At 42.9% G+C, this 27,598-nt stretch overlaps 1 protein-coding gene across 3 annotated transcripts; it reads left to right on the forward strand.

Annotated features, from left to right (window-relative positions):
- Nucleotides 1-24,620, forward strand: LOC141444471 (uncharacterized). 3 transcript variants are annotated; one of them, XM_074110021.1, is made up of 13 exons: nt 1-90; nt 3,596-3,626; nt 4,164-4,190; nt 4,652-4,708; nt 5,326-5,424; nt 6,193-6,288; nt 6,887-6,985; nt 10,787-10,882; nt 11,084-11,179; nt 11,282-11,314; nt 12,562-12,657; nt 14,284-14,367; nt 19,149-24,620. In XM_074110021.1, the coding sequence occupies exons 1-13, from the start codon at nt 49-51 to the stop codon at nt 24,146-24,148; spliced, it is 5,856 nt and encodes a 1,951-aa protein (XP_073966122.1). In that variant the 5' UTR covers nt 1-48; the 3' UTR covers nt 24,149-24,620. The 3 variants fall into 3 exon arrangements, with proteins under 3 accessions (XP_073966122.1, XP_073966123.1, XP_073966124.1); XM_074110022.1 differs by lacking the exon at nt 4,652-4,708; XM_074110023.1 differs by lacking the exons at nt 11,282-11,314; nt 12,562-12,657.
- Nucleotides 24,621-27,598: the final 2,978 nt, after the last annotated feature.

Consider the following 27,598-nt stretch of genomic DNA (forward strand, 5'->3'; position numbering starts at 1 on the left):
ATAACGACTCCAGTAGTCTTCGGGTCAAAAAGGTTCTAGACTACCAAAATGCGTTGGCTTTCTATGGGAGTTCTGGTGTGCGCGCTCAGTGTAAGTATATACCGTCTATTCTTTTGAGTTATAAAATTTTAGTACTTCTATATGGGCATTTTCACTTTAAATGATGCATGTTTTTTCGGAATAAGGTAATTTTGGGTTCTTATTACTCACAATTAGCACTTTTGATTTGGACGAAGAAAGAAAGTGTCCCTAATTTTTTGTCAGTTTTGTGACTTTTTTTCATACAGTTTTTACGGGTCGTTACAAAATGGACACAATTTTTTTTTATGAATAATCGGGGACATTTTTCAAATTCAAATTCAAAATTCAAATGCAAATGATTTATTCAGTAAATAGGCCGCAATGGGCACTTTTACACGTAATTTTTTAAACTACCAGCGCTTTCGGAAAGACCATCATTGCCAAGAAGAATGCGCCGCAAGAAACTTGGCAGAAAGTCATTTTTTCATAATAATATAATTACAAATAAAATACTTAAAAACTATATTATACAGTTAAAGAAAAAAAAATACAAAAAATAATAATAATAAAAATACAGGGATGTATGGGGTCCCTTAGTTACAATACTAAACACTAACTATATCTAAACTATATCTACGTTCAGTGGAAGTGTAGAATGCTTCCACCGTCATAAATTTTAAAATAATAATAACAATAATTTAGTTCTGATCTTTTCTTCGTCAAAATCAATAGTGCTCGTGATTACTAACCTAACCTTACCCTGAAAAATGAAATAAATTAATGCACCGCTTAAAGTGAAAATGCCCATATCGTGGCACTGGTTCTACAACGTGTCTCTACTCTCTCGATAAAGACCAAAATCCCGAGTAGAGTTCCTAGGAATCTTGTAATATTGTAAATTATTTGATTCGTATACTAAATTTTCGCAGACAATACTTTTTCCCAGATTTTTTTTATGATTAATTTCCCAACTGTTTCATTGGGCAAACGATTTTTTTTAAACTTCATTACTTCAGGATTGTTTTAAAACTTACCTAACCTGTGCAGGACAGTCCTGAAATATATCCTGAATCGTTCACAGTTTCACAAAACTAATCGGTTATCCATATGTGAAACAGTTGGGAAATGAATGGGTAAAAATATATTCGGTGAAAAGCCAGGATCCCTATTTGATTAGATGAATATAAAATAACTAATTGTATTTTTTTCCCATCTCATACCCGCTAAAGAAATTGGTGGTAACAGATGGGAATTTTTATTCCCATTAGTTACCAGTAGTAACAGGTAGGGAAAAAATTCCCACCTGGTACCACTGATATGAATTTGGTGGTAACAGGTGGGAATAATACAAAAAGTTTGGCAAATGAAACATTTGGGAAGCAATATGAGTTGGGAAAAGGCAAAGAACCAAAAAAAACCGATATTCCGAAATATCAAATCGTAATCAACACGTACTATACATCTTTGTCCAGAGGGTCTCTACACGTCATATATAGTCTGAATGGGCTAACGTTTCATAGTATATTTTTTATCGAGGGACTAAAATAAGCCAATATATACCTGAGGTGGTTAGCCATCCGAGCTTTAGCGATAGCGATTTTGTCTATTTATCCGAGGGTTTATATTGACTTTTAGTCTCGAGGTGAAAACTATTTTTCACTTCGATTGCGAGAAAAAAAATAGTAATTTTTGTGAAATAATGAATGCGTTTCTTATTCCTCCAATCCATAAAACTTTCATAGGTTTTTAAATAAATCTTTCTAGATTTCGGGGACAAAAGATTATCAATTACGTCTTTTGCTCTTTGCTCGACATCATAATTTTCACTATCACTTGACGACATTGTGAGAATAATCAATTTATTTTAATCGTTTATGATTTACGCTATACAATTTCAAAATTTCGCGGTAAGTATTTTATTCCAACCAGACACAGATAATATCAAAATTGCATCGGCGAAATGGTCCATACACAAACTGGAATAAATAGAATGGCGCCACCTTCTATGCGGAAAAGCATACAACTATTTTTTTTTTCTAGCATTTTCGTCATGAAAATGGTCCACACAATCTTATTTTATACCAAAAACTAAGCAATCACGTACTGGCTGTTTGAGTTTATCTAAAGTCACTCGAAAAATTAATTACTTTTACTCCCTAGGGAATAAACCTACTTTTAGAGCATGAGAAGTGAAAAAACATTTTTTTATAACTTCAAACTTTTATTTTATCTGCCGTGTCTAACCCTCAAAAGCAAATCGACCAGTGTTTTGTGTTTTGCTGTCCAAGCACCTCCACCACCTGAAAATGCAGTTTTTACTTCAACCGCTCTCTTCACCCCGTTGGCTCCCGCTATCAGAAATCGGCCATAATGGTTTCTTGGCAGGAGAAACATCCCTAGATGGCGTTAGTATCGCGAGGTCCGTTTGACGTTACAGTCTTGCTCGCGATTGGCTTATGTATTGAGCCAATCACAAACGCGGCACTAACGTCAAAGTTGTCAAACGGACCTGTTGATAAGTTGATACTAGCGCTAATAAGCCAGCCATAGAAACCTTCATTACATCAGATAGGAAAAAAAACCGGCCAAGAGCATGTCGGACACGCCCAAAATAGGGTTCCGTAGCCATTGCGAAAAAAAAAAGTAATATTTTACTAAAGGATTTCGTATTATATACGGAATCTTCCAAGTTTAGGTACCTTAGTCTGCTATTTACTCTTAAACTACTAATAATTCTCAAGCTAACTTAGCCCTTATAGTTTTCCTTGAAAGTTTGATATACTTACTTACCACCATTCTGATTTTTTTCAAATTTTTCCACCTTCCGCTTTAGGTTTTGGAGGGGGGGGGGGTACGCTCGATTTTAATGAAAATTTGCACTTTAAAGTTGAATATTTTGCAAACAAATCACTGAATCGAAAAACCGTTTTAGCAACTCCCTAATGATTTCAATAGACCTATCCAACGATACCCAACTCTATAGGGTTGGATGAGAAAAAAAATCACCCCCACTTTACGTCTATGGGAGGTACCCTAAAAAATTTTTTTTATTGTACTATTTTGTCGGCATAGTTAACATATATATCCGTGCAAAATTACACCTTTTTAGCATTGATAGTCCCTGAGCAAAGCTGCGGACGGTCAGACAGACAGACATGGCGAAACTTTAAGGGTTCTGTTTTTGCCATTTTGGCTCCGGAACCCTAAAAAGCATCCAAAAATATACTGAGCGGCAAAAAAACTATCCCTCAAATATATGCAGTAATTGGTAATTTTGTATGTAGTAAGCTCAATTATGTATCTTTATGTGTATCGAATATGTGTAAATACATGTTTCTCTCTCTCTCTCTCAATTTGGTGCCGCTGAGTACATCTGAAATACTTTTACGGCTATAAAAATGCATAAGATATTTTGGATGCTTATTCTCAATGGTAAAACTTTTTTTATTGTTTACGAAACGAACTTGATTCTTAAATGCATTTTTTTAATGGTAATAAGCGCTTATGAAACGTATTTTTAAATAGTCATTATGAAAGATCATTTAGTAAGGGTTTGTGTTTATTTTAATTTCAGATTCTGAGTGTGCAAGCAGCACCAAAATCGGGTAAGTTGATTTAAAAACTTATAATATACCTGTATATAACATACATATTGTAGCGCCATTCTCTACGTAAATTGCTCAGTTTTGTACGTAAATATTTGGTCCCTTCTTGGTCCAAAAAAAAGGCAGGAAAGTTTTAGGAAAATTCTGGAAACTTTCACGAAAGTTTAAAGCAAGTATTATTTCTTTTTTAAGTTTCCGTAGAATTTCATAGTGTAGAATTCCTTTACAAATATATAGGACTAAATTATTAAATGGAAACAAAAATTTAGTCGCTTTTATACTTTTATTTCACCCTTTTCACTATAAGCTGAATTGTACAATGGAATATTGTGTAAAATATTGTATATTTTACGGCAACAGTTGGTTTGGCGAGTGAGATTAATGACAAATGAAATTGTGGGAATGGAAGTGGTGCGATTAGACCCTTTCAAGCGAACAGCGTTTTGGACGTTTTTGCTAAATAAACCTACACTGGGGTCTCAGACGATATGATCACTTATACGCGTAATGATACTTAATTACTTATTTTGATTTCAGAGATGACCTCCTCCAATCAACAATCTTGTAAGTAGAATACTAAATAAAAAAGAAAACAATTCTTACAAAACATCAAATGCTTACTAATCAAATTCACACACATTCATACATTCACTATATGCACGTCCTCGTCAACTATTATACACAAACATTATTACAACTTTACACTTTTGTTTGATTTTAAAATTTAACTTAGAGCTAGCTCAAAAGAAAGTTGCAAAAATAAATTAAGTTTTAAATTGTTGGCATGAATTATTATTGTCAATTTTCATTAATTGAAATCCTTCGTTAATGTTTTATTTGGTCCCAAATGTTTAAGATTCAGATATTTATCTCAGCAAAATAATTCTTCTTGATGCATTATTCCTCACTGCCAATAAAATTATTAGAAAATATAAGTTTGGCAAAAAGAAAGTAAATCGTAAATAAATATCGCAATTGTGATGTTATAACTAAAGTTACTCATTAAACCATTGTTTTTCATACAGTCCACGAAGAAGAATCATCTTCATCGTCATCTTCATCGTCATCAACTTACCAAGAATGTAAGTATTCGTTCTAAACAGGGTATCACTAACCATAATTAAACAATTTATCATTAAATAATTCCAGAATATTTCGTCCAGTGGTTGAGCGATTTGTAAGATTATTTTTCCAAAATCGTTATTTCTTAATAGCAAAATTTCCGTTTGCATTTTTCTCGAATATATGGTTTGTTACTGAAGCTTATTTTCACATTTTAGGCAAACGATCCAACCAACCTTTTAGCTGTTTCAGAGGAGTCCCTATCGGCTCGTATAATCGTTAAGAGTCTATAATGTTTGTCATAATGTGATGTTTGTCATAACTCTTTCCTTTTAATCCATTAAATGTTCGGAATCGTTATAACAAACCAATCCTAATCTATTGAGTTCTACAAAATTGACCATTTAAAAAATTTGTTTCGACGGAAAAAATTATGACAATGAAAATTAGGACAAACGTTAAATTATAAATTTCAAAATTATGTGAGTTGATGCGCACCCGTTCCAGAGCTTATCCTCGACATACGATACGAACTAACTAGCTAACAAGATTGACTTTTTGCTAGGTTAGTAGGTTTACATTTAAAGTAGGTAAAGAAAATGAATATGTTTTACTTAATAAATATTTGCTATTCCAGCACAAGGCAACGGTTTAGGTAACGATGACAGTTTCTCGAACTTCCAAACCAAAGAAGAGTGCTCGGAAGAAGAGCAGCATTATCAAAGTGAAAACTCCGGTCAGTGTATAAATAATACAGATGTATTGAATAATATTTTGCTATAATTATGTTTTGATATTACCTTCAGTAAACTTCAGTAAGTTGTGGACAAGTCGCAAGAATTTTGATCGCGCTAGATTTATGATTGGTATTGTCTTAGTTTTCATAAAAATGTAACCCTGAACATTTCTTTTCACACCTCTCCTTCAGAAAAGTAACTTTTCCTCCCTGACGAGAGGAAGCAAAGTAAAACTTTTCTCTTCAAGGCTTTTCTAAGTGTTTTATTGCAAATGCCATTTTTTGAAGTTGATAATTGTAAAGCCACTCCATTTTCTATGCTGGTTGTTCTTTAATAATATTAAGAATTTTTTTTTTCAAGTTTATTAATGCTCGGTGTGAAAAGTTGTATGAGCCACTCGGGAGCAAAATTATTTTCATCTTGGGCGCTAACACTTGAATCCCTTATTACGCTTAGGATTCTGCTTTAGAATCCCTCGCTACGCTCAGGATTCTATTGTAGAATCCTTCTCTACATTCTGGATTCAATTTACGCCCTCGCCGTAAATACACCATTTTGCTCCCTTGTGACACAAATAACTATTTAACCCCTCATAGGTGGGAACTAAAAAACATACTGCATTCTAGTCCCATATGCTTTATAAGCACAAAATACTGCTGATTAAAATAAAATAAAAAAATGCCTTAAATTTGACACCGAGTCTTAAGCATACCAAGGGTTAACTTTTAGAAACGCTGAATAACCTACCATCGCAATTGTATTCACAGGCTTTGAGTCGCTGGTGGAACAGAGTAACGGTGATCAAATCTACAGCAAGAGCACCCAGCAAACTGCTGCTGAGCAGACTGCGGCGCAGAACTCTGGTACGTAAAATCTACACTATTGGAACTATACACTCGCTTCTTGCTGCTCGCCAATCCGTTTCTATCTTCTAGCTCTACTCGCTTCTCTCTCGCTCATTGTCAGCGGGGGGACAAGTGCCACACTTAAACTTTATAGTACTCCGTTTAATTTAAGGTTTGAATTAACAGTCAAATTGTAACACCGGTTTCTCGGTATTTCAAACACAAATGGACTGAAAATACCTACATGTAAATTTATTAGCGGGATTTATTATGTTTTTATTATAGAAGTTAACACAATTTTAAATAGTTTCCTTGTTTAATTTAAAAACGTGTGCAAATTTTACCGTTAAGTTTCAAATGTTAAAACAAATGAAGTATAGTTCGTCGTTCGGAAATCGAAACAAAAGAAAAAGATCGAAGATTGGTTTTCTTTTTCTTTCTCATTGCAATCTTCAGGAAAACAAAGGAAACTGACAAGTCCCGAACGAGTTTAACATTTTAGTTCCAGTACAACTACGTTAAGACAGCGGTTTTCGAGGCTACGCTATTTCTTATTGTGAATTCTGATGTGGATACGGATGAAAAACTTGGTATAACCGTAATGTATGCTCCTCAGAAAGATCGAGCTACGTGGAGCAAAGTTCTGATGGCAGCTATGTAGAAGAAGAGTCAACCTATTCGACGCAGGAGAGCGCCAAGTCATCGCAACAATCTTGTAAGTAACACCCAATCTTCTTCTAAGTCTACATACCTACATCCTTAATAGAAGGTCGTGGTCATTGCTTGAGGCTTCGTAGGAAACCTTATTTATAACTAGTGTATACCCGCGGTTTCGCACGCGTAAATCATTAGGTAAAGCTGTTGAATTTAAATTCCGGGATTTTTAAAAATTCCTTTGGCAATTCCCTAAAATTACATCGTGGTTTTCATTGACGTTAAATTAATACACCCATGCCAAATTTCATGACTCTAAACCCAGCGGTTGTTATTTCGAGATTTTATCCCCATTCTGTGGGAACATCGGGATAAAAAAGTAGCCTATGTGTTATTCCAGACGTCCAGCTAATTACATACCAAATTTCATGACTTTAAGCTCAGCGGTTGTTATTTAGAGATTTTAACCCTATCCCGTGGGAATATCGGGATAAAAAGTATTCTATGTTTTAATCCAGGTTATAAACTAACATTTAACCAAATGTCATCCAAATCCGTCCAGCCGTTTCAGCGCGAAGAAGTAACAAGCATACTCACTCACTCACAAACTTTCACATTTATAATATTAGTAGGACTTTAAGGGAAAAATGAAAGCTTGTAGTTAAGGACGTGAAGCCAGATCTTTTAGGCGCTGATAGTCCGACGGTGTCGGTGCCCTATCCCCCCAGTCGTCCATAATGGATATTTTCTAGCTGCACGTTCCCATCTCCTATAAAGCACCTCATAAAATTATTGGGAGGGTGCGAAGTACTAGGTGGGGGTAATGAAATCTATCGCAGCGCTCATAGTGGCCAAAAGAAGAAATAATCTAGGCTCTGTCATCAGTCATACTCATATGAATCTGTCATTAACAAAGCAATTTGTGTAGACTTTAACTACCTAATTTTAGTAATAGATGTTTGTGTATGATGCGAGCTTGAATTATTGAACACTGTCCCTGTTTTGTTCTTAATTCCTCTACATCTCGGACATGTCCAGCAACAATTTTCCTTATGAAACGGTTTGTGGTTGAAATTTTATATCGAGTGATACTCACAAAACCGGTCTTCAAAATGATACTCATTTTGATCTGAAAACGATATTTAATTTATTACCAGCGATATAAGAACAATTATATAGTTTTACTATTATTCAAAGAAACCAATAAGATAGCTTTATCTTTTCGTTTTACAGTAAAAGTACAACTAAACATGAAGTGAACAAACCCTGACAACGAAAATAAAACACACTTTTTGAATAAATTTTACTTACCTCATTTATTTTAAGGTCCAAAAATGAATTCACAACCTTTTGTCCACCCAAATCACGGTATCACAGTAATTTTGTAGGTATTATAAATTAATACGTTATAGGTTTGATTTTTGTCACAATGCTGCGATGAAATTTCAAAACGTCAGAGCATCAGAGCCATTTAAGTTGCGGACGCTAGGTGTCACTGATGTCATGCACAGAGCCAATATAGATTAAAAATAAACTAAGTGAACAAAAGCAAGAACTAGCGTCTTTGGCTTTTAAGGAGAGTCAAACTCCCCCAAAAAACCGGCCAAGAGCGTTTCGGACACGCCCAAAATAGGGTTCCGTAGCCATTACGAAAAAAATAAGTAATATTTCGCGCTCGATTTTAATGAAAATTTACACTTTAAAATTGTTTATTTTGCAAACAAATCACTAAATCGAAAAACTGTCTGAGAACCCCTTAATGGTTTTAAAAGACCTATCCAATTATACCCCACACTACAAGGTTGGATGAGAAAAAAAATCACCCCCACTTTACGTCTATGGGAGGTAAGTACTTTGAAAAAAAAAATGTTTTTTTAATTGTACCATTTTGTCGACATAGTTTACATTCATTCGTGCAAATTACAGCTTTATAGCATTGATTGATAGTCCCTAAGCAAAGCCGCGGACGGACAGACAGACAGACGGGCAGACAGACAGACGTGGCGAAACTAAGGGTTCCGTTTTTGCCATTTTGGCTACGGTACCCTAAAAAGGGAAAAATGGTGTGGCGGATTCTCACTGCCTTCCGCACCATAAGTTCGTAGTTGGCGGAGCGGGCAGAGTAGCCCAATCTCGCATCAGCTCCTTTAAGATGGGTTTGTTGTATTTTCGATATCAGCTCCTGTAGTATGTACGTATGTAAATACTTTATTGTACATAAAACACAAAAATAATACAAAAAGAAAACAACAAAACAAAAGAGTACAAAGGCGAACGTATCCCTAAAAGGGATCTTTTCAAGCTAACCTAATCGTTGTGAGAACCACGAGATGGGTTAGTACTATTATAAAACTTGCAATTAAAAGAATATTTTATTTAATAATAAAGACGCCCGGGAACACCTCAAGATCACAAAATATAGCTGTCTCGGCGCCCAATATCATTTCTTTGCTTTCGGCGTCGAGACTCTAGGTCCTTGGGGTAAGGGTGCGCTGGGGCTACACAGGGGGCTCAGCAATAGGTTAAGGGAGGCAACGGCAACCCTCGCGCCGGCAGCTTTCTCGCGCAAAGAATCTCAATCGCAGTTCAACGCGGGAATGCTGCCTGCGTGATGGGCACCATGCCAAGAGGCCCATCTCTCTTTTTTAATTAAAGTTTTAGTTTTAGTTATTTTAACTTAATAGATATTTTGTATTTTCTTAATAAAGTTATTATAATAACACGTAATATATACAATAATTAACAAAAATAAATAGAAATAGAACTAAAACTAACTTACTCTAATCCTAAAAATCTATATTTACAAATATCACCCAAGTCGCTGCTATTGGGCAGGGTGCCCATAAGGCTGGCTGCGTGTCCTCGTTGTATGGCAATGCCAATACGTTGGCCGAGGTAAGAGGCAGCCCTATGGTCGCCAGTGGAACGGGCAAGCTTCTGTTACTTGCAATAGATTTGCTTAAGCAGGATTAAGAGTTAATTTCATCTCATTTATTCACGTCTTATAGTAGTAGATAGCAATCTGTGGTTAAATCTTGAAGGGGACGAACGAGTTAAGTGCAGCGTCTCCTAACTTTATATTAGATAAGTATTACCCCAGACTACATGTAATTGTAGATAGTTGTCATTCATCTCTTGAAATGAAGTGGTTTTGTGATTCCTCTGTCGTATTCGTACCCGCTATGACATCTGTGGCATCTTGCTCGCTAGCCTTTGTAAAATAATAGTACATTACTGTAGAGGCCGGGAAGTAGGGGGTTGCCGGCCAAGCAGATATAGACCGGATAGGGATGCGAGGCCGGCAACCCCAGGTTCCGGCCGAGGCTTGTATACTTAGTGCTTTTCTCAAACATTACATGAAATAAAATAAAAACAAGAAGTGAAGCTGGCGGGACGCTAGTCTGGCCGTGGTGTTGTGTACGCGCGTGTCGCGCTGGCTGCTGGCAGTGCTGCTGTGCGTGCTGTGGTGTTGCTGGGCGTGGGCCGCGTGCGTGTCGCAGAGCGCGCGTTGAACAAAAGACGGTCGCATTGCCGGCCAGCGGCCTGCAAGGTTGTATGAAATCTCTTTGCAGGCCGCTGGAGTGACCGCGCGCAAGCAGCTGAGCCGCAGCGCCTGCAGCGCGATACTTCTCGGCCTATTATTTGTAACACAACGTCAATATTTCATGTCATGTTTGAGAAAAGGATTTGATAATTCTTCTGGGTATGCTACTACGTTACTGTGAGTTACTCAATGTACTGTATTACATACAGGAAGCTTTTTAACCAACAATTTACTATATATAGAGAAGCACTCCTTCGCGAGTGATCAAATCTGTCGTCTTTAGTCCTTCATTTTTTAATTGTTTCTCTGTATTTATAGCATCCACTGAGCAAGTCATCATCAACAGCAACGGCCAAAAGGTTGTAGATGAACAACAACGCAAAGTCAATCAGGCTTCCGCGCAGGAAAGCTCGCGTAAGTGTTGTGTTAAAAATTTAATCTAGAAATTTTGTTTTTCAAAATGTAGCCAATTTGTAGAAAAAACATAAAACGCCTGATTGAAAAGGCGAAGGCTTATCCAAACCCAAGAGTCGCTTTGGTGACCAAGGCGCGAAATTGGCATTTCTGCTTGCGTTGAAGTGAATCATGAAATTTAACCAATTTATTCGATTACAGAGAAGTCTTCTAATATCGTGGTCACCAAGGGCTCCAGCGTCAGCGGAGGCACTTCTGGAAGCAAAGTATCTGATAATTCCAAAGTATCACACGATTGTAAGTTAACTGACACACTAATTGTAATTAATGGCCTTTTTTGTGAGTTTGATATGAATACTTAATTTAGTATAATTTAAAAAGTACATACACTTTTTACAGCTCACCAGCAAACCGTCCTAATTGACATACCAAGTGAGTATCACACTAAATACAATACATAAAACGCAATGCAATTGTACATTCTAACTTATAGAAGCAACTAATCTTGCATAAACCATTGAAGTATCTCACCTTAAGGCCTTCTCTAACAAACGCACTCGGAATCACAATCGTTTACACCATTTCTTTCTGTCACACAGAGTACCGTAAACTGCTTCAACTTTGCCCTCTGGCCCCAACATTGCCTGAGTTGATTTAGAGTCGATAACTCAGCACTCTTATAGGTTTTAAACTTTTATCTACACGGGAATTATTATTACTTCCTCATATCTAATTATAACTCAAATCACGACAGAACTATACCTACTAGAGCAGGAAGGGAAGTTGCGTATGCAAAATTAGAGAACCGCACCCTGTGAATAGTTTTGAACTCAGAAAAGCTTGCAAATTATGATTCTGAATGTTGCCAGGAGATCCGGTGGTCCATTTTTTTATACCCCATCCCTTAAAACATCATGTAAGTAAAAGGACTGAAAAAATTGCTTTTGGAACATTTTAATAACTAATTTCGTGATAATATTATTTTTTTACAAGCTTTTATACATATACCGATTCAGTTGATAACTTTTATTTTTAATAATAAGAAAAAGTATATTTCATTAAATAAAATATTTTGAATACTAGCTTTTTTGCGGACTGTACTTTTTGTTGATTGTACTTTTATCGCCATCTAAACTACATTTCCGTGCCAAATTTCAAGTCGATGCCATTAACCGTTGAAGAGTTCCGTCCTTCGGAGACGATCCTAGTTGGACCACCAGGATGTCACTATCCGATTATTGTATTGTCGTCAGATTTACATAAGTATACCAAACTTCAAGTCAATTCGGCTAGTACTAGAAGCGGGTCAAATTCAACTTGCAAGATTTGACCCGCACATTGTACATACAGATACAGATGTATGTATACATTGCAAGTTAAATGAAACCTCGTAAAAATGGGATATTGTCAGGAAAATAATTATTAAAATGGTTTAAAAGCATTTTTTCATTCCATTAACATGATTACATTACATGGGGTTCAGGTATAAAAAAATGGACCACCGGACCTCCTGGCAACATTCAGAATCATATGTGCAAGCTTTTCTATGTTCAAAACTATTCACAGAATGCGGTCCTCTAATTTTGCATACACAACTCCCTCCAAAACCCGCTCTATACCTCATCATTCATAAACAGACACAAGTTATACTAAATTCGGTATTCATGTCAAATTTACAGACGGCGCGGATGAGTACGAGATTGTAACTCGAGAAGAGCAAATAAACGGAGTCCCATATATCACAATGCAACTTCTACCACGTTCCATTATTGAGTGTAAGTTTCAGCTCGACGAAAGATATATTCAAATCTAAGCGGTATGCTCTACCGCCAAAGGTAGCGGTAACACACAAGTGATATCCAGCTGGATAATTGGTACTTATGGCATCTAAGCTAACTCCAAAAATATATCAGAATAATAAGCGATTCGCCCGCGTCTTCGACGAAGTTCGAGTCAATTTGCCCCCGCGCCCTCGCTACCGGATTTGGTAGCGAATATCGCGCTGATTTGGATAGCGCGTGATTCGTATACGTGTAGTCTGGCTAATGAAAGATGAACCTGCAAAAAACGCGGCAAATTCAAAAAACTTGCAGAGGAATCACCACAGAACAAGTAATAGTAACTACAAGTACAGAAGCTTCTCTACCGTACAAAAGTGACACTTAGTCATAAGAATCGTGCCTACTATTATGCTTCACTGTCTATCGCATGCCTATTGGAAAATAATACCTATTGGATATGTTGAACATAAAAAGGTTAATACGAATATTTTTGAGAAAAACGTGTGAGTGAATCTTAAGAACCACAATTGTATTGCCCATTCTGTGACTTGTTGAGTCTAGTACCTTCGTGTGTTAAAATAGAGAATTAGTAACTAATCTACAAATTCGGTCACCGCATCTAAACACCCTTTTTTCTGTTTGAACAAGGCTTCCCTCTCTGCTGTTTTTGTTTGAATTTGCTTATCATGGTAAAAATAATCTGTTGCACACCACTTTTCTTTGTTTTACCTATGTTTCAGCAGTAAATTTCCAAAAAAACTCTATTTTAACACACGAAGACACGAAGGTAACTAAACTCAACAAGTGACAGAATTTATAATAGTACAAGATCAAGTGTCTGTTTTCTTATACTCTTTGGTCTGTTTGCCCATGCCATTTGAATAATGTTGCCACTCAAATAATAGCTGGGTCACAGAATAAGTAATATAGTACAAGTGGCTGGGTTCAGCTTTCATTAGCCAAACTCAACCAATACCTACCCGTAGCGGACAGCGGACACCGCTTAGATTTCAATAAACCGTAAAATATATAATTTTTTTATACGATTGAATGGAAAACGAGCAAGTGAGTCTCCTGATGGTAAGAGATCACCACCGCCCATAAACATCTACAACACCAGGGGTATTGCAGATGCGTTGCCAACCAATAGGCCTAAGACGGGATACCTCAAGTGCCAGTAATTTCACCGGCTGTCTTACTCTCCACGCCGCAACACAACAGTGCAAGCACTGCTGCTTCACGGCAGGATTAGCGAGCAAGATGGTGGTAGCAATCCGGGCGGACCTTGCACAAGGTCCTACCACCTGCAAATATCCTATTATCTTCGTTACTATACCGTCATATTTCAGTTTTCCTTTTTAGTTCTTGATTATTAAATGGTTTCCACGTTAAACGGAACGTCATTCGATCAGCAAAAAAACCAAAAAAAAGGGTAAATTATGGAGTGTTTTACAAAAAACGGAAACTAAAAAAAATCTGACAACAGCCGAGTTCGTGAGTAACTCTACTATCGGTATCGATAAAAAATATATGGGCCATCCCAGAAAACTTAAGGTACCCAATTGCCACATTGTTTCGGGCCAAGTTAGCTCACGCAGAATTATGCTTTTATCATTGCAGACCTTCGACAATCCAACAACACAACAACAACAAGCGAAGAATCGAGCAGCAGCAGCGAGGTCTTAGAAAAATGGTCGCACAAAGGTAAGCTTCAAAATAACATCTTTCCGGAAACAAGTCACGTACCTAACACTTGCTATGTAACTGGCAGGCCAGTACCCCTAGTGTAAGTTTTCGGTTACAAAATACGTCTCGATCGCGTTCGCGTAAAATCTCAAGTTGTATGGAAACACGAACATCGCAAACGTTCCGCTAGAGGCGCTGTACATGTTTCCATACAAATTGAGATTTTAACGCGAACGCGATCGAAACGTATTTTGTAACCGAAAACTTACACTAAGGGCACTGGCCTTCTCTCCGATAAACTGTTAAAACTATCAGAGGCTAACAGCAACAGTCCGAAATAATCACGCAACGGCCTACAAGCTTAGTTCGTTCCAGGGCGGCTACTACGAAATTCGAAAATCGAAGTTGGTACCGTGCCAGCCTTCTCACTCTCGTATTAACGTATCACTGCCACCTGACTTCTACTGGTGCCACCGAGGCACGTGTGCGTTCAAAATGTATGAATAATTATAACAGCGGCACTGGGCGAAGTTCCGAAAACGCATATGTGCGTCGGTAGCAGTGAAGACGTCAAATAATATTAGTGCTAGCGGGACGGAAAGATACGAAGTTCGAATTTTGCACTTCGTAATATAGGGCCAGCATTGTCTTCTTCTTGAGGAGGGAAGTGCACCGTTTAGGCCAAGGCACCCTCGCCAACAAATGGCTGATATAGCAAAAATACCCTACGGTATTTCGATCCGTATTACAAAAAAAACGATTACGTAGTCACAGCAGCAAACAATTACAGTTGGAAGGTACATTTATTATACTAGTACTTTCACATTTTACATAAATAAACAAAATTGACCCCTTAGCAAGTTTTTCCTCACAATAACGCTTGCAATTTTGTCTACCTTGCCGTGACCTTGCCGGATTCCCTATCCCATGGGAATTTATAATGAACTACTAAGCCAGCTATAAGCTATTGTCAGAGTATAAAAGACGCTTTTTTCTATAAATGGATACAAACTTTACACCAAACAAAGGAAATATAAGAGAACAACGAAGAAAGAAGCACATCACGGAATACGAAAAGACGTAGGAAAAATTTACAGATACCACATGAACCTTAAATACTACACAGTCAGTATTAAATTGTATTTGTTTGTACTATTACAAAGAAAGAATATAATAATTGTATTGTATTGTATGTTGCAAAATAAGCAGTCTACTCAGACTTGGAAGAAATATAATTAATAAGCTTCTGCCCGCGACTTCGTCCGCTTGAAATAGTAATTTTGGGAAGTATTTAATTTATATAGGATACCTATTCTGCCATTAATAGTACATAGAAACTTCTACGGTTTACCAAAAATAACCTATTTTAGTACATTGCTACAAATATAAACTATTTTTTTTTGTTCTTCCATACATCCATCCATCCGATGTTCTTTGGTAAAACATAAATATTTTGCGGGTAGCCATATTTTAGCAATACGACGTGTATTCTACCCTGCCAACACAAAAGGACTAATTCTTCATAGTGAACTATTGACACCTTACGTCCTTTATTGTACCTAAGTCAAGGCATTTTTACTAAGCATAGCTACACATATTTCCGATAAATATACTTATACGTAGTAACTTTTTTGGAATTCCTTAAGAACTTTCATCCCCATATTTTCAAGTAAATAGGTCGAAATTTGAAAAGCGCTAGATCAAATGTTTTTTAGGGTTCCGTACCTTAAAAGGAAAAAATGGAACCCTTGTAGGATTACTTTGCTGTCCGTCCGTCCGTCTGTCTGTCAAGACCCTTTATCTCGTAAACGCGCGGAGTAAGGTATACATCGAGTTGAAATTAAAACCCTAAACTCAGGTCAATAGTCCCGAAAGCTGTGAAAAAATCACACCTCTAAGTCAAGGCAATCAAAAGCTACAGTCGTTAAAAAGGTGTTTCCATACAAATTGCCTCAACAGAAAAAGTTATAGGGTAGGTACTTCCGGCTGTCCTAGAAACTTGGAATTTTGCATAAAGGTAGCTCTTATAGCACAATAAATAAGAAAAATCTGATAATCATAATTTTTCATGTCTGACTGTCTATGTGAATAAGCCATCTAAAATGACCCCACATTGCATACATTTTGCTTATGAGCTTAAAAGGCTCTGCTAACACTGCACCATCCCCTCTGCTAATATCCCCTCGCAGGTATCATTTTCAAAAACGCTTAAACAAATATCTATTTATTTCTTATAAGTAGCCCAATGCCAAGTTTCATAAAAAACCATCGATTTATCTTCGACAATGACGATCTTCCATATAAAGTTTCATCCCCTATTTCACCCCTCACAGGAAGAATTTTTAAAAACGCGCGAACAAATATGTATTTATCTCTTATCACGTGCCCAAATACCAAGTTTCATAAAGAACCATCGATTTATCTTCGACAATGACGATCTTCCATGTAAACTTTCATCCCCTATTCCATCCCCTCACAGGTCGATTTTTTAAAAAAGCTCAAACAAATATAGAATTACTTCTTATTAAGTGCCTAAATGCCAAGTTTCATGGTTTTATCTTCGATAGCTACGAACTTCCACCATATAAACTTTCATCTCCTATTTCAACCCCTGAAAGCCTCTTTTTCGCGATAAAAAATAGCCTATGTTCTTTCCCAGGGTCTATTCTATCTCTGTACCAAATTTCATCAAAATCGGTTCAGCGGTTTAGGCGTGAAAGCGTAACAGACAGACAGACAGACAGACAGACAGACAGACAGAGTTACTTTCGCATTTATAATATTAGTATGGAATCTACCAACGCGAAAATATTAGTTAAACTTTTAAGAACTTATTCTAACGTATAGCTCGTTAAGCACACTTATGTATGTAGGCAGGGCCACACATGTACTCATTAAGCACCACGATTAATTCTGTATCATTTAAGAAAGTTACAAATAGAGGAGACTTCCTTACAATACACCCATCATCAAGACACCATACAAGATTACCAAACGGTATTAAATAAGTCTAAGTAGTTATAGTTAGTGGATAATGGTCGTGGCCTGGAAGTAGGCATTGCTGGCTGAGTATGAGAATTAAACTAATACGAAACCAGTAATTCCTATTCCAGCAGAGACTAATATAAAGCGTTTCTCAAAAATGGCGTAGGGAAAAAATTAAAGTAGAATAAACCTATATTTAATTTTATTCCAATGAAACTTTTCGTGCTTTCCCGCCTTTTTTTCATTAAAAAAAAAGAGCAGATGTATTTTTCCGCCGAAAACACCACAAGCTGTTTCAGACCTAATAAAAAAAATCCAGAGTTCTAACAAAATATTTGATACCGGCCGTAAGACTTGGCTATATGACTTTTGCCAACATTTCCATGGCCATTTTAACTTTAAAAAAAATTGTGTGATGAGAAAAGTAATAATTATATACTTTTTCTCAAAAATGTCCGTAAATGTTGACATTATTCTTTACATATTTCCATATTTTTTTTATTTACATATTCCTCAAAGAACATCCTGTAGGGAATATTTTTTGAAGAACGGGATCCTCACTGTTCCGTGTCTATACATACTTGTAGTTCTGACGGATTTAGTTAAGCACATAACAGACATAGAGACTCCTGAAGAAAGGCACAGGCGCTTGGCTACGAGGAGGAAGGACTTGCCACGTTCAATTAATACTAAACTTAAAATAGTTAAACACACTGCAGGCTACCAGGAGATTTTTCATTTTAACAAGTTGCCAGTTGGCCTTAAGTCACTAGTAGATGGACACATATTTAAGAACAAACTAAAAAAATTTTTGTTGGAAAAGTGTTTTTATTCTATTGAAGATTACTACAAATGTAACAATTCGACTTAATGGATGCCATTACAATTAGCCTGCTACATACCTGCGGACAATATTTCTTACGCATTCGTTTTTGTGCTACAAGTAACATTGCAAAATTTGTTTAAGAATGAATTAAATTGATTGATTGAAATTTTTCTTCTTATATATTAATATTAATTGTAATGACATTTTAGAAATTTTTGATTGACAATGTTATTATGTGTTCTATTGTTTTGTTTTGATTATGTTATTACTTATATGGGTGATCTGTTGTTATGCATTTTTGTCTAGTACCCATTATGATTTCAAACACAATGTATATTGTTCTTGAATAAATAAATAATAAAAACATATCAGAAGGTGAAGTGCATAGTTTATGGTCAGCGAAAAATTAAAAAGTTAAAAAGATTGCAGGCGCGCTAGCTCGACAATAATGAATTAGCGCGCCTGCAATCAGTCATTTTTTTTTAAGTTAAAAAGGCCATGGATATGTTGGCACAAGTCGTATACAGCCAAGTCTAATGGCCGGTATCAGATATTTTGTTGGAACTCCGGACTTTTTCTATTGAGTCTGAAATAGCTTGTGGTGTTTTCGGTGGAAAAATACACTTGCAGATTATTTTTAATGAAAAAAGGCGGGGGAAAGCATAATATTGTAATAAAATTTAATTTTATAATATATTTTAAGAAAAAGTTTATTCTATTTCAGAATTATTCACCATTTTTGAGAAAAGCTTTATATTAGTCTCGGCTGGAATAGCAATTGCTGGCTTCGTATTAGTTAATCTACTAATCAGTTTTTATGTGTTCTGTTACAAGATTTTGAGGGACAATAATTGGAATAGTAGATGTAGTGTAGACAGATCAGACATAAAGGCATGCAACGACAGGAGAAACTAGCTGTGCTGTGCATGTATCTAAACATTAGATGTGTGTGTTCAGGATCTCTCACGAAAAACCAAAACTATTACAGTACATGGAGGCCACACAGGCAAGCAGCCACAGGAGCCACAACAGCCACAACAGCCACAGCAATCACAACAGCCACATCAGCCACAGCAACCACAGCAACCACAGCAGCCACAACAGCCAGGATCACCAGGACAACCAGGAAACCTAAGTGGCCCAGGGTACAACCCAAACCAGGGACAGCAACCACAGCAGCCACAACAGCCACAACAGCCACAGCAGCCACAACAGCCAGGAACACCAGGACAACCAGGAAACCTAAGTGGCCCAGGGTCCAACCCACAGCAGCCACAACAGCCACAGCAACCACAACAGCCACAGCAGCCACAACAGCCACAGCAGCCACAACAGCCAGGAACACCAGGACAACCAGGAAACCTAAGTGGCCCAGGGTCCAACCCAAACCAGGGACAGCAACCACAGCAGCCACAACAGCCACAACAGCCACAGCAGCCACAACAGCCAGGAACACCAGGACAACCAGGAAACCTAAGTGGCCCAGGGTACAACCCAAACCAGGGACAGCAACCACAGCAGCCACAACAGCCACAACAGCCACAGCAGCCACAACAGCCAGGAACACCAGGACAACCAGGAAACCTAAGTGGCCCAGGGTCCAACCCAAACCAGGGACAGCAACCACAGCAGCCACAACAGCCACAACAGCCACAGCAGCCACAACAGCCAGGAACACCAGGACAACCAGGAAACCTAAGTGGCCCAGGGTACAACCCAAACCAGGGACAGCAACCACAGCAGCCACAACAGCCACAACAGCCACAGCAGCCACAACAGCCAGGAACACCAGGACAACCAGGAAACCTAAGTGGCCCAGGGTACAACCCAAACCAGGGACAGCAACCACAGCAGCCACAACAGCCACAACAGCCACAGCAGCCACAACAGCCAGGAACACCAGGACAACCAGGAAACCTAAGTGGCCCAGGGTCCAACCCAAACCAGGGACAGCAACCACAGCAGCCACAACAGCCACAACAGCCACAGCAGCCACAACAGCCAGGAACACCAGGACAACCAGGAAACCTAAGTGGCCCAGGGTACAACCCAAACCAGGGACAGCAACCACAGCAGCCACAACAGCCACAACAGCCACAGCAGCCACAACAGCCACAGCAGCCATCACAATCTGAACAGCAAGGTGACTCAGGACTGCAGTCACAGCAACCACAACAGCCACAGCAGCCACAGCAGCCACAGCAACCACAACAGCCACAGCAGCCACAACAGCCAGGAACACCAGGACAACCAGGAAACCTAAGTGGCCCAGGGTACAACCCAAACCAGGGACAGCAACCACAGCAGCCACAACAGCCACAACAGCCACAGCAGCCACAACAGCCAGGAACACCAGGACAACCAGGAAACCTAAGTGGCCCAGGGTCCAACCCAAACCAGGGACAGCAACCACAGCAGCCACAACAGCCACAACAGCCACAGCAGCCACAACAGCCAGGAACACCAGGACAACCAGGAAACCTAAGTGGCCCAGGGTACAACCCAAACCAGGGACAGCAACCACAGCAGCCACAACAGCCACAACAGCCACAGCAGCCACAACAGCCACAGCAGCCATCACAATCTGAACAGCAAGGTGACTCAGGACTGCAGTCACAGCAACCACAACAGCCACAGCAGCCACAGCAGCCACAGCAACCACAACAGCCACAGCAGCCACAACAGCCAGGAACACCAGGACAACCAGGAAACCTAAGTGGCCCAGGGTACAACCCAAACCAGGGACAGCAACCACAGCAGCCACAACAGCCACAACAGCCACAGCAGCCACAACAGCCAGGAACACCAGGACAACCAGGAAACCTAAGTGGCCCAGGGTCCAACCCAAACCAGGGACAGCAACCACAGCAGCCACAACAGCCACAACAGCCACAGCAGCCACAACAGCCAGGAACACCAGGACAACCAGGAAACCTAAGTGGCCCAGGGTACAACCCAAACCAGGGACAGCAACCACAGCAGCCACAACAGCCACAACAGCCACAGCAGCCACAACAGCCACAGCAGCCATCACAATCTGAACAGCAAGGTGACTCAGGACTGCAGTCACAGCAACCACAACAGCCACAGCAGCCACAGCAGCCACAGCAACCACAACAGCCACAGCAGCCACAACAGCCAGGAACACCAGGACAACCAGGAAACCTAAGTGGCCCAGGGTACAACCCAAACCAGGGACAGCAACCACAGCAGCCACAACAGCCACAACAGCCACAGCAGCCACAACAGCCACAGCAGCCATCACAATCTGAACAGCAAGGTGACTCAGGATTGCAGTCACAGCAACCACAACAGCCACAGCAGCCACAGCAGCCACAGCAACCACAACAGCCACAGCAGCCACAACAGCCAGGAACACCAGGACAACCAGGAAACCTAAGTGGCCCAGGGTACAACCCAAACCAGGGACAGCAACCACAGCAGCCACAACAGCCACAACAGCCACAGCAGCCACAACAGCCAGGAACACCAGGACAACCAGGAAACCTAAGTGGCCCAGGGTCCAACCCAAACCAGGGACAGCAACCACAGCAGCCACAACAGCCACAACAGCCACAGCAGCCACAACAGCCAGGAACACCAGGACAACCAGGAAACCTAAGTGGCCCAGGGTACAACCCAAACCAGGGACAGCAACCACAGCAGCCACAACAGCCACAACAGCCACAACAGCCACAGCAGCCACAACAGCCAGGAACACCAGGACAACCAGGAAACCTAAGTGGCCCAGGGTCCAACCCAAACCAGGGACAGCAACCACAGCAGCCACAACAGCCACAGCAGCCACAACAGCCACAGCAGCCACAACAGCCAGGAACACCAGGACAACCAGGAAACCTAAGTGGCCCAGGGTACAACCCAAACCAGGGACAGCAACCACAGCAGCCACAACAGCCACAACAGCCACAGCAGCCACAACAGCCAGGAACACCAGGACAACCAGGAAACCTAAGTGGCCCAGGGTACAACCCAAACCAGGGACAGCAACCACAGCAGCCACAACAGCCACAACAGCCACAGCAGCCACAACAGCCAGGAACACCAGGACAACCAGGAAACCTAAGTGGCCCAGGGTCCAACCCAAACCAGGGACAGCAACCACAGCAGCCACAACAGCCACAACAGCCACAGCAGCCACAACAGCCAGGAACACCAGGACAACCAGGAAACCTAAGTGGCCCAGGGTACAACCCAAACCAGGGACAGCAACCACAGCAGCCACAACAGCCACAACAGCCACAGCAGCCACAACAGCCACAGCAGCCATCACAATCTGAACAGCAAGGTGACTCAGGACTGCAGTCACAGCAACCACAACAGCCACAGCAGCCACAGCAGCCACAGCAACCACAACAGCCACAGCAGCCACAACAGCCAGGAACACCAGGACAACCAGGAAACCTAAGTGGCCCAGGGTACAACCCAAACCAGGGACAGCAACCACAGCAGCCACAACAGCCACAACAGCCACAGCAGCCACAACAGCCAGGAACACCAGGACAACCAGGAAACCTAAGTGGCCCAGGGTCCAACCCAAACCAGGGACAGCAACCACAGCAGCCACAACAGCCACAACAGCCACAGCAGCCACAACAGCCAGGAACACCAGGACAACCAGGAAACCTAAGTGGCCCAGGGTACAACCCAAACCAGGGACAGCAACCACAGCAGCCACAACAGCCACAACAGCCACAGCAGCCACAACAGCCACAGCAGCCATCACAATCTGAACAGCAAGGTGACTCAGGACTGCAGTCACAGCAACCACAACAGCCACAGCAGCCACAGCAGCCACAGCAACCACAACAGCCACAGCAGCCACAACAGCCAGGAACACCAGGACAACCAGGAAACCTAAGTGGCCCAGGGTACAACCCAAACCAGGGACAGCAACCACAGCAGCCACAACAGCCACAACAGCCACAGCAGCCACAACAGCCAGGAACACCAGGACAACCAGGAAACCTAAGTGGCCCAGGGTCCAACCCAAACCAGGGACAGCAACCACAGCAGCCACAACAGCCACAACAGCCACAGCAGCCACAACAGCCAGGAACACCAGGACAACCAGGAAACCTAAGTGGCCCAGGGTACAACCCAAACCAGGCACAGCAACCACAGCAGCCACAACAGCCACAACAGCCACAGCAGCCACAACAGCCACAGCAGCCATCACAATCTGAACAGCAAGGTGACTCAGGACTGCAGTCACAGCAACCACAACAGCCACAGCAGCCACAGCAGCCACAGCAACCACAACAGCCACAGCAGCCACAACAGCCAGGAACACCAGGACAACCAGGAAACCTAAGTGGCCCAGGGTACAACCCAAACCAGGGACAGCAACCACAGCAGCCACAACAGCCACAACAGCCACAGCAGCCACAACAGCCACAACACCAGGACAACCAGGAAACCAAAGTGGCCCAGGGTCCAACCCCAAAACCAGGGACAGCAACCACAGCAGCCACAACCACAACAGCCACAGCAGCCACAACAGCCAGGAACACCAGGACAACCAGGAAACCTAAGTGGCCCAGGGTACAACCCAAACCAGGGACAGCAACCACAGCAGCCACAACAGCCACAACAGCCACAGCAGCCACAACAGCCAGGAACACCAGGACAACCAGGAAACCTAAGTGGCCCAGGGTCCAACCCAAACCAGGGACAGCAACCACAGCAGCCACAACAGCCACAACAGCCACAGCAGCCACAACAGCCAGGAACACCAGGACAACCAGGAAACCTAAGTGGCCCAGGGTACAACCCAAACCAGGGACAGCAACCACAGCAGCCACAACAGCCACAACAGCCACAGCAGCCACAACAGCCAGGAACACCAGGACAACCAGGAAACCTAAGTGGCCCAGGGTACAACCCAAACCAGGGACAGCAACCACAGCAGCCACAACAGCCACAACAGCCACAGCAGCCACAACAGCCAGGACACCACAGGAAACCTAAGTGGCCCAGGGTCCAACCCAAACCAGGGACAGCAACCACAGCAGCCACAACAGCCACAACAGCCACAGCAGCCACAACAGCCAGGAACACCAGGACAACCAGGAAACCTAAGTGGCCCAGGGTACAACCCAAACCAGGGACAGCAACCACAGCAGCCACAACAGCCACAACAGCCACAGCAGCCACAACAGCCAGGAACACCAGGACAACCAGGAAACCTAAGTGGCCAGGGTACAACCCAAACCAGGGACAGCAACCACAGCAGCCACAACAGCCACAACAGCCACAGCAGCCACAACAGCCAGGAACACCAGGACAACCAGGAAACCTAAGTGGCCCAGGGTACAACCCAAACCAGGGACAGCAACCACAGCAGCCACAACAGCCACAACAGCCACAGCAGCCACAACAGCCACAGCAGCCATCACAATCTGAACAGCAAGGTGACTCAGGACTGCAGTCACAGCAACCACAACAGCACAGCAGCCACAGCAGCCACAGCAACCACAACAGCCACAGCAGCCACAACAGCCAGGAACACCAGGACAACCAGGAAACCTAAGTGGCCCAGGGTACAACCCAAACCAGGGACAGCAACCACAGCAGCCACAACAGCCACAACAGCCACAGCAGCCACAACAGCCACAGCAGCCATCACAATCTGAACAGCAAGGTGACTCAGGACTGCAGTCACAGCAACCACAACAGCCACAGCAGCCACAGCAGCCACAGCAACCACAACAGCCACAGCAGCCACAACAGCCAGGAACACCAGGACAACCAGGAAACCTAAGTGGCCCAGGGTACAACCCAAACCAGGGACAGCAACCACAGCAGCCACAACAGCCACAACAGCCACAGCAGCCACAACAGCCACAGCAGCCATCACAATCTGAACAGCAAGGTGACTCAGGACTGCAGTCACAGCAACCACAACAGCCACAGCAGCCACAGCAGCCACAGCAACCACAACAGCCACAGCAGCCACAACAGCCAGGAACACCAGGACAACCAGGAAACCTAAGTGGCCCAGGGTACAACCCAAACCAGGGACAGCAACCACAGCAGCCACAACAGCCACAACAGCCACAGCAGCCACAACAGCCACAGCAGCCATCACAATCTGAACAGCAAGGTGACTCAGGACTGCAGTCACAGCAACCACAACAGCCACAGCAGCCACAGCAGCCACAGCAACCACAACAGCCACAGCAGCCACAACAGCCAGGAACACCAGGACAACCAGGAAACCTAAGTGGCCCAGGGTACAACCCAAACCAGGGACAGCAACCACAGCAGCCACAACAGCCACAACAGCCACAGCAGCCACAACAGCCACAGCAGCCATCACAATCTGAACAGCAAGGTGACTCAGGACTGCAGTCACAGCAACCACAACAGCCACAGCAGCCACAGCAGCCACAGCAACCACAACAGCCACAGCAGCCACAACAGCCAGGAACACCAGGACAACCAGGAAACCTAAGTGGCCCAGGGTACAACCCAAACCAGGGACAGCAACCACAGCAGCCACAACAGCCACAACAGCCACAGCAGCCACAACAGCCAGGAACACCAGGACAACCAGGAAACCTAAGTGGCCCAGGGTCCAACCCAAACCAGGGACAGCAACCACAGCAGCCACAACAGCCACAACAGCCACAGCAGCCACAACAGCCAGGAACACCAGGACAACCAGGAAACCTAAGTGGCCCAGGGTACAACCCAAACCAGGGACAGCAACCACAGCAGCCACAACAGCCACAACAGCCACAGCAGCCACAACAGCCAGGAACACCAGGACAACCAGGAAACCTAAGTGGCCCAGGGTCCAACCCAAACCAGAGACAGCAACCACAGCAGCCACAACAGCCACAACAGCCACAGCAGCCACAACAGCCAGGAACACCAGGACAACCAGGAAACCTAAGTGGCCCAGGGTACAACCCAAACCAGGGACAGCAACCACAGCAGCCACAACAGCCACAACAGCCACAGCAGCCACAACAGCCAGGAACACCAGGACAACCAGGAAACCTAAGTGGCCCAGGGTACAACCCAAACCAGGGACAGCAACCACAGCAGCCACAACAGCCACAACAGCCACAGCAGCCACAACAGCCAGGAACACCAGGACAACCAGGAAACCTAAGTGGCCCAGGGTCCAACCCAAACCAGGCACAGCAACCACAGCAGCCACAACAGCCACAACAGCCACAGCAGCCACAACAGCCAGGAACACCAGGACAACCAGGAAACCTAAGTGGCCCAGGGTACAACCCAAACCAGGGACAGCAACCACAGCAGCCACAACAGCCACAACAGCCACAGCAGCCACAACAGCCACAGCAGCCATCACAATCTGAACAGCAAGGTGACTCAGGACTGCAGTCACAGCAACCACAACAGCCACAGCAGCCACAGCAGCCACAGCAACCACAACAGCCACAGCAGCCACAACAGCCAGGAACACCAGGACAACCAGGAAACCTAAGTGGCCCAGGGTACAACCCAAACCAGGGACAGCAACCACAGCAGCCACAACAGCCACAACAGCCACAACAGCCACAGCAGCCACAACAGCCAGGAACACCAGGACAACCAGGAAACCTAAGTGGCCCAGGGTCCAACCCAAACCAGGGACAGCAACCACAGCAGCCACAACAGCCACAACAGCCACAGCAGCCACAACAGCCAGGAACACCAGGACAACCAGGAAACCTAAGTGGCCCAGGGTACAACCCAAACCAGGGACAGCAACCACAGCAGCCACAACAGCCACAACAGCCACAGCAGCCACAACAGCCACAGCAGCCATCACAATCTGAACAGCAAGGTGACTCAGGACTGCAGTCACAGCAACCACAACAGCCACAGCAGCCACAGCAGCCACAGCAACCACAACAGCCACAGCAGCCACAACAGCCAGGAACACCAGGACAACCAGGAAACCTAAGTGGCCCAGGGTCCAACCCACAGCAGCCACAACAGCCACAGCAGCCACAGCAGCCACAGCAACCACAACAGCCACAGCAGCCACAACAGCCACAGCAGCCACAACAGCCAGGAACACCAGGACAACCAGGAAACCTAAGTGGCCCAGGGTACAACCCAAACCAGGGACAGCAACCACAGCAGCCACAACAGCCACAACAGCCACAGCAGCCACAACAGCCAGGAACACCAGGACAACCAGGAAACCTAAGTGGCCCAGGGTACAACCCAAACCAGGGACAGCAACCACAGCAGCCACAACAGCCACAACAGCCACAGCAGCCACAACAGCCAGGAACACCAGGACAACCAGGAAACCTAAGTGGCCCAGGGTACAACCCAAACCAGGGACAGCAACCACAGCAGCCACAACAGCCACAACAGCCACAGCAGCCACAACAGCCAGGAACACCAGGACAACCAGGAAACCTAAGTGGCCCAGGGTCCAACCCAAAC

Source organism: Choristoneura fumiferana, chromosome 30 (assembly GCF_025370935.1).
Source record: "Choristoneura fumiferana chromosome 30, NRCan_CFum_1, whole genome shotgun sequence".
NCBI lineage: Eukaryota > Metazoa > Arthropoda > Insecta > Lepidoptera > Tortricidae > Choristoneura > Choristoneura fumiferana.